Genomic DNA, 13,485 nt, shown 5'->3' on the forward strand with positions numbered 1-13,485 from the left:
GATGTGTTTAGATCTATACTTTGCGTAACTCATGAATTTAATTTGAAGGTGGAGTACGCACAATTTTGAACATCTCCTTTTCTCTTATAAATCGATATTAGTGACCTTCCTCCAAGTTTTTGGGCATCCTATCACTTTTTAGTGTAACATTAAATAACTTGATGAGTCATTTTATACTCTGACCTCTCTAAGACACTTTCAAATTTCTATAAATCTATTATTAGGATTTCAAGTTTTTTCTAATCGTCTTATTTTTTCATGGCATTTTTTTTTTACTTCTGCCGACCTAATTCTCTGAATTCAGCTAAAGTTTCTATCATTTACAGACATGTCGAAGTCTAAAATACTAATTTCTTGATTTAAATTGAACGATTAATAAAAATTATCTCTTTTTTAATCTCAATATCTCCAACCTACACTTGTTGAGAATCATCCTTAATATATTTCAATTAATTTAAATTCTTATCCCTTCCATCTCCCTTTTAATCATTCTAATTTAAATATTTTTTTCTCCCCTTCTCTTGTTCCTATTTTTTTTTATATAAGTTAATACAATATACATTTTCTCTGATTTTTCTACTTCTTAACAAAAACCATTTTGATGTATTCTTTCCATAGGCAGTGCAACACTAAATAAGATGTTAATTCTTTAAATATTGTTAAGGTAAAAGATTATGAGCTATCACATTGTAGCACAGACGTTGTTTATCACTTTCTTTGGCTCAATTTTGACGGCATAGTTCAAACTTCAAGAGCCAAATTTTTTAATTGAAACTTAATAATTTATTTTTTTTATTTCGCTTTACTTTGTATTTGTATCAAAATATAGATATTTTATTATACTTATCAATTTTAGCAAATCAAGAAAATTTCATAAAAAAATTTCTCATACTATCCTCTGGTCCATTTTACTTGTTTGTTTAATAAAAAGAGAAGGTCCAAAATAGTCGTTATTTTAAAACAATAAAATATAATTTATTATAATATTTTTTTCACTTTTTAGGCTTAATCATATAAATACGAAAAATATTAATGTAACATAAAAGAGAAAAATATTAAATTGAGAATAGTAATAAAAAATAATAATTAGTTACATAAAAAGGGATAATTGTGCGAGACAAAACATTGACAAGTAAAATGGATGGAAGGAAGCATTTGTTAATTTGAAAAAAAAAAAAAACTAGAGAGAATGAATTACTTGTTTCTATCTTTAATGATATGATAGCATTAATTATTGTAAAATTAAATGAGTAAGTGAGTAGCATGCAAATTGAAAAAAAAAAAAATATTACTTCCTCCATTCCACTTTTTTTTTCTTCTTTCTCAATATTTTTGTTTCAAATTAGTTATTCATTCTCGAAAATCAAAAATATTTTATTATTATTTTTATATTACCATCAGTATTAGATAATTAAAAAAATATTAATTGTTAAATTTAAAATTTCAAGATGTTATTGATAGAATTAATTTGTAAAATACACTTCTAATTAATATTTTCTTAATTGATGTGTCAAATCAAAAATGCCAAGTAAAATAGAATGGAGGGAGTATTTTTTTTTAAAGTTTTTTCATTCGGTGTTCGATATCCTCATTGGAGTCCCAACTAATCTGAATCGCACACTGCAAAACCTATTCTGGGAGTGGCGCTCCCAATAAGATTTTCTTCATACCAAGGACTCGAATCAACACATCTAATTAAGGATAGAACAATCTCACCACTACACCACAACCCATATTGGTGAGTATTTACTGTCTTCCTAAATAAATGACGTTTTAGTTTTTTTATTTTTATTCTTAAATAAATAATGTTAAAGATATCAAAAAATAAATTAAAGGTGTCATTTCAATTTTACATATATTAAAAATAACGAGTATTTTACATAATAAAAAAACTATTAAAAATTATATTTCTTAAAAAACATTTATTGTAAATTTAACATTATCGATAACTTATATATTATTTTAAAGATATTTATCAAGTGTAAGTTGGTAAAAATATTTTTCTTTTTCTTTTTTCTTTTAATCTTTTATAAGAATGAAAATAATACCAAGCTACAGACAGGAAGGGAGTATATAATTTTGATACTAGAGTCTCAATTACTGTATCATATTGTACACCATAATTAGGGCCAAAAAAAGGAAGAAGATGAGATCGATATTGTATTTGATTGTTGTATTTGTGTCCATTAATAATATCTTCTTATACGACGTCGTTTCTTCCTCTCAGATAATTTCTGTTCACGCAGGTAACCCTAAAATCTCAATTAAATTAATTTAGTTTGATTTAAGAAGAGCCATTTTTGATGTGTTAATTGTAATAAAAGTTGAATTTTTAAGTTTGGGTTGTAATTGTTTTTTTTTTTTTTTTTGGGTTTTTGTTGTTGTGGTTGGATTATGTGTAGATCATTATTTGCTTAATTTAGAGAGATTATTCGGTATTTAGCTAGCGTTTTACCATATATTTTTGAAAATTTGCTTCAAATACTAGTAGTTGTTGTAAGGGGGCATTGGAGTAATTGGTAAAGTTGTTGTTATGAGATTACGAGGTCACGAGTTCAAGCCTTGGAAATAACCCCTTGTAGAAATGTAAGGTGAAGTTGTGTACAATAGATCGTTCTGATCGGGCCCTTTGCTAGACCCTGTGCGCATAGCAGGAGCATAGTGCACCAGGCTGCCCCCTTTTCTACTAGTAGTTATTGTATTGAAGGGGAGAATTAGAGTGACCGGTATAGTTGCTCCTATGTGACCAGGTCATGGGTTCGGGTTCAAGCCTTGGAAATAGCCCCTTGCAAAAATGTAAGGTGCGGCTGCGTATAATAGATTCTTGTGATCGGACTCTTTCTGGACCCTGCGCATAGCGGGAGCTTATTGCACCGGACTGTCTTATTTTTTTACTAGTAGTTATTGTATTGCAAGGGAGTTACGGGTTCAAGCCTTGAAAACAGCCCCTTGCCAAAATGTAAGGTGAGGCTGCATACAATAGATCTCTGTAGTCGGATCTTTCCCTGGACCCTGTGCATAGCGGGAGCTTAGTGTACCAGGCTGCCTTATTTTTTTTGCTAGTAGTTATTGTATTATTCTCACTTGTAGTTTCTTGTCATTTGAGTTTCGTTATTATTTGTTGTTTTTTGTACTTGGATTATCATTTTATCTTGTTATGACTACTGTTCAAGATGATTTGTCAGGTTGTTTATAGTATTTTGCCATGATTTTCATTTCATTTTTTTTTTCTATACTGCTTTGGACTATTTTTTTCTTGAGCTGAGGATCTATCACTGTACCCAATATAGTGGTGAGGTCTGCATACACTTTACCCTTCTCGGGCCCCATCTTGTGTAATTGTTTTTGTTCTTGTTGGATTATGTAGCTCATTATTTGCTTAATTTAGAGAGATCATTCGATATTTAGCTAGCGTTCGACCATAGATTTTTGAAAGTTTATCTTGAAATATTTTCAAGTTCCGGATCCAGTGGTGTGGGCCTAGTGGTCAATGAAGTAGGTGAGAAACACGAGGTCTCAAGTTCAAATTCCCGTAGAGATAAAAATACTAGGTGATTATTTACATTTGTTCTATCCTTGGTGGATAGAGTTACCTGGTAGGTGGTAGGTATCCCGTGGAATTAGTTGAGGTTCCTCGGACACCATGGTTATCAAACAAATAAAATAGCTAATGTTTGACCATAGATTTTGAATTTTTGTCCATAAAATTTGATCTTCAAATATTTTCAAATTCCAAAAAACGAGCTCAGATAAGTTTTTGGATTTTTGGGACTTTGACTTAAGTGTCACTTTAGCAAAAAGAATAAGTGTCACCGCGTTCAAGATAAAACTACTATAGTTATCCAACTATGCCCTTGTATTAAAGAAACTACTTGTTCTTAATAATGCTCAATTCTCAAGAAACATTCTATTTATTGATATGTTTTATAATGGGCGTGAAATGAGTTAAAGTGACACTTATTTTGGGACGGGGGGAGTAAAAAACTTCAAATTTTTCCAAGTAAAATGCATACCCAACACAACTTCAGATTTCGAAAATCACAACTTCAAAAACTCAAATTTCCAAATTGAAATCTATGGTTAAATGGGAGATAAGAATTTTGAATGTGTTACTAATGAAGTATGATTGTGATGGGAAATAATGAGCCAACGATACTAGGGTAATAGTCCTGTTTACTGTTTGTTTACCTTTGATTTCTAGGCTTATTTATTCTTCATTTTTGTGTTTTAGAATGATTATTATTATTACTGAAAATGGTTGATAGAATTACCAAAAGTTGGAAAAAAGTTTTAACTGGTTGATGCTCTAAATTTTTAGTACTAGAAGCTTTAACTAATAGTTGGGAATATTAGATTGCGCTGTCAAGGGAGGTAGGCATACCCGTGCACCATGTGCGCTCCCATCTAGTGTTGGGGTAGGGGAAGAGTAGGTGTATACCGTTCACTCTCTCCCCCTTTCATTTCCAAAAAGAGTCTGTTTCCGCGCGTTGAAGTGTGACTCATATGCAAGTCACCAAGAAAGAAAATTTATTGTTGCGCCAAAGCTTGCCTTCACTAGCTTGAGCTGACGAACTGGTTCATACCCTTAAATTATTGTGCTCGAGTGACAAAGGAAGGCCAATAGCCTTTCTGTTCACTTGATTGCACTAGTGCTGACAAAGTTTACATCTTGCTCAAAATAGAATACTTTCCAGAATTATTATTGTTTGCTACTATTGGGTTGTAATTCTTGTGGTTTATTCCTGTTTGTATCAGGCACATCATTGAGTCAAAGTTCTAAAGAACCAAAATATAAAGTTGAGTTTCATTCAGAAGACGCACCTTTCCAACCGGTAAGTTATTTTTCATGTCTCTCACCTTTTAACATATTCAAAGGCACACTATGCACTTCAAATAAGTTATATGCTTGCAATAAAAGGTGATCTACTATTATAAATAAGATTCTCAGAAGTGGGTGTAAACTGGAAAGTGTATCTCTACTGAGACAAACAAGCACTACTGAAACCGTGTCTGTACGTCACTACGTCTGTCCAAGAACATATGTGGTTTCCTGCTGTTTTCCTGGATATATATTTTGCAAGTCAGAGGGTTATGACAAGTTGTTTCAAGTTTCTAAGTTTTCTTTTCTGCTTCATTATTACTCCTATAACAATGGATCTCGACATTAGGGATCTACATTGAAACCTTAGTTGTTTACTCTAATTATGGATGTGTTAACCAACATAATACAAGATGAGGTCAAATACTGTATGCTATTTGTTGATGATATTGTATTAATTGATGAAACCAGAGAGGGTGTCGATCAAAAGCATGAAATATGGAGAAAATCTTTTTCTCTTTGATAATTGTGGTGTCTGGGATAGTTTGTTCGCACCTCAACTAATTCCACGGGACATCTGCCAATTCCCATCAACAACAGAATCAGATACTAGATAACTTTGTCCACCAAGGCTAGGACAAATGAGAAGAAACCATCTAGTGTTTTTGTCTCTATTGGGATTTGAATTTGAGATCTCATGGTTCTCGATTCACTTCATTGACCACTAGGGCACACCCTTGGTCCATGGAGAAGCTCTTTGAGAGAAGGGTTTTAAGATAAACAAACGTAAGACTGGCTACATTCCTCAAGTTAAATGATCAGCACGACAAGAGTGAAATTGAGTTAGACTAGATGGGATTACTGTGCCTATACAACAACAACAACAACAAACCCAGCGTATTCCCACATAGTGGGATCTGGGGAGGGTAAAATGTACACGGTCCATACCGCTACCTCCGAAGAAGTAGAGAGGTTGTTTCCGATAGACCTCCGGCTCACTGTGCCTATACAAACAATTGAAATATCTAGGCTCGTCTCAAGGGAATAAAATGATAGATGAAGATGTTACACATAGGACTAAAATTAGATAGTTGAAAGCGAGAGGTGCTACCGGGGTGTTATGTGATAGAAGTCTTCCTGCCGAAATGAAAGGTAAGTTATACAAAATAATTCTAAGACTGGTAGCGTCATACGGTAGTAATATTGGGCCGATTAAGTTCAATAAATCCACAAGATGAGTTTTGCTGAGATGCATTCGCTAAGATGGTTGTGTGGTCATACAAGATTGGATAAGATAAAAAATGACTACATTTGCTAGAAGGTGCAAGTAACACACAATAAGGATAATATGAGAGAAAGTTGCTTAAGATGGTTTAGTCATGTCTTGCCGGTAATGTAGGGGTGAAACTATGGTTAGTGAAGGGTTGAAAAAGGGACGAAGTAGACCCTAATCATATGGAAAGAAGTTGTCTCAGAAAACCTACAATTTCTTGGAATCAATGCAGACTTGGCTAAAAATATAGCATAATGGAAGAAAATGATCAATATAAATAATATTTATTAGTAGGGAATAGGTTTTACTCTTGTTTTCTTTTTGGCAAAGCAAGTATTATTGATGTAAAAAAACAGCATAAAGAGAATGTTGTTGCAAATTGCTTTTCTAGGAGTATTTTGACCTTACCACAGATTTATATACTAGTAAAAATATATTGTTATCATCATTCAGAAAAAAGTATGCTAGTAAAAATATTGAGAAATTTTAATAACAACAACAACATTATTATTATTGATATTATGCAGTATTAACTTTGTTTTCACCTTTATTTTTATCATAGTATGATGATAATGAGTTGAAATTAAATGGAGAAACATGGTAAGGATGCATATCGCCATGCCTTGTTTGGGACTGAGGTGAAGTTGTTGCTATTGCTTCTTAAAGTTTGATTTCCAGAAGTTGAGATTGTAAGAGCTGGTGTGAGAGACATAAATGTTGATTGCTTTATCATTCACATTTTTCAGTTAGGATAATATGTTGTTGCAAATTTGATTGGTGCTTTTACCTCTAAACCACAAAAAGGAACAAATTTTTATTGCTACACTATGTATCCAGACTACCCTTACCTATCATCTAAAACTCAGAATTATGTGTGAAAAACACGAGTAATTTTAGAGTATATTGTTCTTTAATCTACAATTAGGAATTTAAATCCATGTTAGTCATACGTATAAGGGGTTAGGATTACAATGGGAAGCACGTTGAACAGCCTCTTTTGTGCAATGTATTTGAAGTATCGTGTCACCTTTAGGATCTTTCAGTGGTGACCCTGGTAAGTTGAGGGTATGAACTGTGGGATAAATTTGAGAACATTTAGGCTTCTTTTGGTTCCTGAGGGAAAAGTGCAACTGTTATTTTCAATAACTCTTTATGCAACCTATTGGTTGAAGAGAAATGCAAACAGAAGTTTGCCCTGATATTCTGTGTGAATAATGATGAAACGGGGTGAATTTACATGTATTGTCATTCTATAAATCTGATGTACTGGTGCACTCTCTTTTGCAGGATGATGACCAGGAAACTATTCTTATGCCCAACAAAAATGGGGAGAAGTTTCTCTGTTATTTGCCTAAAGTCGATAAACCCAAGATTGGCAAATCAGTGACACCCAATATAAGCAGTTTGGTCGTGGACACTGAGAAACGCATCAAGTTGAAGACACCAGATGAACTACTTGAAGTACTGAAGGATCGATGTCTTACCAGGGTGAGAGTCCATCTAATTTTTCCTGTACCACCTGAAAACTTATGCAGCTATAAGTTTTTATGGTCTGCTCTAACTGATGTGTTGGGAAAGAAGTAGTCTAATTTTGTCTATACGTTATCTTGCATTATCAAACTTTTCTACAGCTAGAAGGGTGGTGGTCATATGAATTCTGTTATGAGAACAAGTTGAGACAAGTTCATTTGGAGGATGAAAAGGTATGTTTTACTTCGCTTTTAAGTATGTGTTCTTCAGGCATGATTTGCCAGAGTAACCTTTTTCCTTCCACCAAGAATATTTTAAATATTTAATGGGCTGAGTCTTTGTTGTCTCACTAAAGCTCCTTTTATACAATTGATGGTGTGTTGGTTTCGGAAAATTCAAAGGATGAGATGCTGACATTGGATAAGCTAAAACCACTTCCTTACAAAAAAATGGTTGTTCCTTTCTTATTCAAAGATATCAGTGGTGTTCATGCCAACTTATGCACACATTGACTAATCCACCGGGATGTACAGCGCACGCGTTGCCAAAGATAATCCTGCCCACCAAGATGGCAAGACCATAGCAAATGAGGTCACACTAAGTGATATAGCTGGGATTTGAACCTAGGATCTCTAGGTAGTTAAGTGCTGTAGCTGGGATATGAACCCAGGATCTCTAGTAGTTAAGTGCTATAGCTGGGATTTGAACCTTGGATCTCTAGGTAGTTACTCCAGCCTCTCAATCGCTAGGTTATCCCATCCCCCAGTTCCATTTTGTATGACTCATGTTGACTTTCATGGTGTTGAAGTTGAATGAACTGTTACATTTGACTTTGTAATAGCCAAGGAGATCTAGTATATAGATTTCTGACTATATCCAGATCCAGTGGGTGATGCCAAAATCTTTGAGGCGATGGTTTCTGAACTGGAAATTTGGGAAGGGAAAAAGAACTAATAACGTATTTCTTACATGTTCCAAAAATTTCTTGTTCTTGCTGCTTTTTGGTAATTTTCACATCTATATAAGACAGATGGTTTACTAGACTTTAAGGATTGCCTAGAACTCCTTTCAAAAGGATTGCCTGTAAGTAAGCAAATGGAATTAAACTGTTTGTTCTGTTTTATGCATCCTCTGGATGAGGGTGCAGATTATATAATAATAATAATTTTGCATTTTGCTTATGGCTAATTGAAAAGATAACAGTTTAAAGGCGTGAAGGGTATAGAGGTGTCATATCAAAATCAAAATATTATGATATAGTAGCAAAGATCGATTCGACATTTTGAACTTGCTGGACTTCTTAGTCAAGTATATATTTCAAATTATTCGGTTGACGAAAATAGAAATTAGCAGAGACTTAATTATTGAAAAAAAAAGTAGGTCAAACATATGGATGGAGGATGTATTATTATGCAATTGCATTTCTTAGTTCATCATAACCTGCATATTGTTATTATGTACATAGGAGTAATATCCTTTACTCATATTTGTTTTACTTTTCTTTATAGTTTGTTCGTTAAAAAGATGCATCTTTCTATATTTAGTATTATATATATATATATATATATATATATATATATATAAATGACATGACATAGTCAATCCCTCAACTTTCAAAGGGTATTGTTGGCATGCTATATACACCTTTACTTAAAAGCCACAAGATTAAAAAGTCTTCTTTATATTCTTAAACTTTGTGTCTAGTCAATCTAGGACAAATAAAATGAAATGGAGGGAGTATATGCATATTGATCAATCATTTACTGTGTAAAAAAGTGTGTTCTTCGATCAAAGAAAATATTTGTTATGTGTTTTCAGCCAGTACAAGAATTTGTCTTGGGTTATTATGATGCTGAGGCTACCGCAGCTTATCATCAGAGTCACTCAGATAATTCAGTACTAAAGGATCCCCGTTCAAAAGATGCGTCACAAAGGTATGGATATTAAACTGTGAGTTACTAACTGGCTTTGAAAGAGCTTCTAGTATACACTTTGGGTATATAATGAGTCTGCTAACCGTCACTAATAGCAAATGATCAGTTTCGAGTTTCACATAAGTACTTGACTACAGAAAACAACTATTATTGTAGCATTTATTCAATTTATGAAATCTTGGAAAGTCTTTCTCGAATTTGAAGCACATTGCCTGATGCGTGGATGGATTGCCTCTTTGTTTTCTGTAGATATCACGCTCATATCTATACTAATGGGACCGTATGTGATTTAACAAATGAACCACGACAGACAGAGGTATAAAGCTATTCTTTTGCTTTTTGCTATTTGTCTTTTTTATTCAAAAATTATGTGTTTCTCATGGACTTCATTCCAGGTGAGGTTTGTTTGCTCAGAGCCTAGAGCTCTGATAAGCTCTATAACTGAATTATCCACCTGCAAGTATGCTCTCACCGTACATTGCCCAACCCTCTGCAAACACCCGTAAGTTATTCCGATTGATTTTTCTTGTTTAAGTTACTCCTGATTTTTTGTTCAATTCGTCCCTCTTATGGCTGCTGACAATGGCAGTTGGTCATCCTTTCTTTTGGGCTGTCTGTTATTTCCGGTAGCTATTTCATACTTGCTTTCATTAGTAACTTGCTAACTGCTGCTGAGGCATTGAGAATTCTGAGACTTTTACAACAACATACCCCACAGCTGGGGTGTGGGGAGGGTAGTGTGTACGCAGCCCTTACCTTCACTTTGGGAAGTAGAGAGGCTGTTTCTGGTAGACCCTCGACTCAAGTGGGAAAAAAAACTTAAATGAGTCGTGTATTTGTGAATGATTAATCAATTCAAAAAAATGGCCTGCACGCCAAGCGGCTGTTTGGTGTAGGCCATCAACCTTTTGGGTTTGTCGTTGCACAGGGGGCGCTTTGGCCCTTTTGGTTCATCCCAAATTTCGTTGACCATTTCAGAATTTTACCTTCAAATTGTGTGCCGTTAAGGCTCCGGACTCACTCACGTTCTCTGGTCGTCAGCATTTCCTCTGATTGTTAATTGTTCTATGCAGGCTCTTTCAGGGAGAAAGGCCAGTATGGCATACAATAAACTGTAATAAACTTCCGAAAGATTACAGGGAAACCAAAGCCGAAGAAAACTTTGACGATGAAAAGATCGCCATGGTTACAGACTCTGAGGATCAGCCTTCGATTGATTCAGACAATGCAGATGAACATGCCAATGTTGAAGGAGACAATTTAGAAGATGAAAATATCACTGTAGCAACATAATACAGACATGGCCTATGAAGGGGATTTTTCTATTTACTGCAGAAATGCTACATTCTCTTTTTCTATTTGTTCATCTGATGCAGTATAGAATATTTAGTAAAGGGAAAAAGAAGGATAGAAGTCACATTTGTTGAGGAAACATGATCCTAATGTTACACTGTTTTTATAATATAAGGTGGCATTTTAGCTCAACCATTCTCATTATGCACTACTTTCAAGATTCTATATGCTTATATAGTAACTAGTTTAGGTGTACATGTGTCGTGCGTGTACCTCATTTTATTGAGTTCAAACGTTAGGATATTTGTTTAAATAATAAAGATGAATATAATAATTAAATTTAACATCTTTTGAAAAATTTATTTAATTAAACATAATTTTTATTAAAAAAAAAATTCTCAAAGTCAATTGACATTTATCTATCACTTGTAAACTGTAATAAAACAATATAATGATAGAGAGACGTCAAAATAATATATTAAATTTAATCTTTATACAAAAAAATTTCTTAAAGTCGTCTGACACTCATCTATCACTTGTAAACTACAACAAAATAATATGACAATAGAGATATCAAAACAATAAAACTAAATTTTACCTTTACACCAAAAAAATTCTTAAAACAGAAATATAAAAACAAAACAATTAAATCTAACTTTTACTTAATAAAATTTCTCAAAGCCGACTGACATTCATCTACCATCTGTAAATTCATCTACGACCTATAAACTACAGTAAAATAATACAATTGTGATCACTAAACTTCAGTTTTGATGAAATAATTCTTGTTTGAGCAAAAATTTTGACACTACAGAATGATTTGAATGAAAATAAAGAAGATATATATATATATACACGCACACGTTGAATTTTATTATGTTGATAAAAATAGAGAAGAAATTGAGGGTTAGAAAATTAAGCATCCATCAATCTAGACATGCAACCGAATTAAGTTAGATGAGCATCAATTACATTTTCCCAATAAGTAAATCAGTTTCTTATGAGCATCAATTACATTTTCCCAATAAGTAAATCAGTTTCTTCTCTAGTTTAACGTACATCTCAATATTTACAAAAGTTTTTCCTCAATAGAGTCTTATTTTAGGAGTATTTTTCTATCCTATTTTAGGAGTATTTTTTTAATTGATCAGTACAAAGAAAAATATTAATTGATTCTCCTTCCATATATGTTAGGAATCCCATATATTTTAGAAATTTAGTTAATATAATAAAAATAATTAAATAATAAATTAAAGAAAATAGTGAAAAGATAATTTTGTCTGAAGAAGAGTCTTTTAATGAAGTACAAAAAGTTCAAAATACACAAATATAATAAAATTAAACATTAAACAATTAATACAATAAATAAAAATTAAACGTAAGAGATGGAACGACAATACCAAATTTTGGAAGTATCCGAAGGTTGCGACTTTAGAAACTTCCGCTCGTACTTTGTAAACAAAAAATTAAAAAAATTAAAGTGAACACTTTAAGAAATTAAATATATTGAATATTTGAGAATTGAGAATTGAGATTTGAGAGAGAACGAGATTTGAAAGAGTGAAAAATTGTGTGAAAAATGAATTGAAGTTGTAGGGTATTTATAGAATTTTTTGGGGGTTAAAAAATATTTTTTAAAGTTAATTTTTTTTTTTAATAAATGGACCCAAACTAGCCATTTGGACCCAAAAACGGCTATATAGTCGTTGGGCCAACGGATAGTTTAACCCAAAATCTTTTTTTTTTTTTTAAAAGGGTATCCGGGCCGAGCCAGGCCAGTTAACCGGCGAGCCTGGACCGGACTTGGTCCGGGCTGAGTTAGCCGGGCTCATTTTAAAAAAATAACCGCCTCCAGAACCCTAAAGCCCTAGGACTTACCGGGCCGGGTCAAATCTGGTCAGATTAATTACTCGGGTCAGGTCGACCGGATCGGATCGGCCCACTTGACACCCCTACCTGAAAGTGCAAATAACATACATTAAATAAAAAAATACGAGAAGATCACCTACGATAGCTTGGATATGTCCTGCGCCAAATCTATGAATGCACGATTCGTAGGTGTCTTACATAGTAAATGAACGTGTTAAAAGGAAACAAGGTAGTCCTAAAACACACATGAAAGAAATATTATGTCGAGAGAACTATAAATATTTAGTGTCAATAAAAAATTAATTGAAGATCGTGGATCTCCTCAATAAGTGTTCCTTTAGTCAAGTAAAAAAGGAAACTAACAAAAGATTAAAAGTTCGTTTGGTGTGATGTATACGAGATAAATAGTTTTAGAATAAAATGAAGAATTATTTTATCCTATGTTTGATGTGAGATATTAGTTGGTATCAAGATTATTTATTTCATCTTTTGCATTATAGTGATGGAATAAGTTATTCCATATACATGATAGAATAGTTAATTTTGAAATAATTAATCTCGCAATTAATTATCTTAAGATAACTCTTTTTCAATCAAACGACCCCTTAGAAACTTACCAACCACAAAAAAGTTAAAGACTTCCACTTGGTTTTGAGGTGGTGGTAGTGGGTAGCGGTGTTCACGATTTGTTTTTTAACCAGATTGAACCGCGATCCAAACTAAACCAATTAAAAAAAATTGATATTTGATCAAGTTTGGTTTGGTTTTACTCTAAAATAACTGACACAATAATCAAACCGAACCGATATATATATGTGTGTGTGTGT

At 33.1% G+C, this 13,485-nt stretch overlaps 1 protein-coding gene across 1 annotated transcript; it reads left to right on the forward strand.

The window, feature by feature from the left end:
- The first annotated feature begins 1,990 nt into the window (after positions 1 to 1,990).
- Positions 1,991 to 10,981, forward strand: LOC107877708 (protein OS-9 homolog). Its single transcript, XM_016724399.2, has 8 exons — positions 1,991 to 2,246; positions 4,756 to 4,832; positions 7,380 to 7,580; positions 7,724 to 7,795; positions 9,381 to 9,496; positions 9,746 to 9,812; positions 9,892 to 9,998; positions 10,570 to 10,981. Exons 1-8 carry the CDS (start codon positions 2,147 to 2,149, stop codon positions 10,787 to 10,789), a joined length of 960 nt encoding a protein of 319 aa, XP_016579885.2. The 5' UTR covers positions 1,991 to 2,146; the 3' UTR covers positions 10,790 to 10,981.
- Positions 10,982 to 13,485: the final 2,504 nt, after the last annotated feature.

This window comes from Capsicum annuum, chromosome 7 (genome assembly GCF_002878395.1).
Source record: "Capsicum annuum cultivar UCD-10X-F1 chromosome 7, UCD10Xv1.1, whole genome shotgun sequence".
Taxonomy (NCBI): domain Eukaryota; kingdom Viridiplantae; phylum Streptophyta; class Magnoliopsida; order Solanales; family Solanaceae; genus Capsicum; species Capsicum annuum.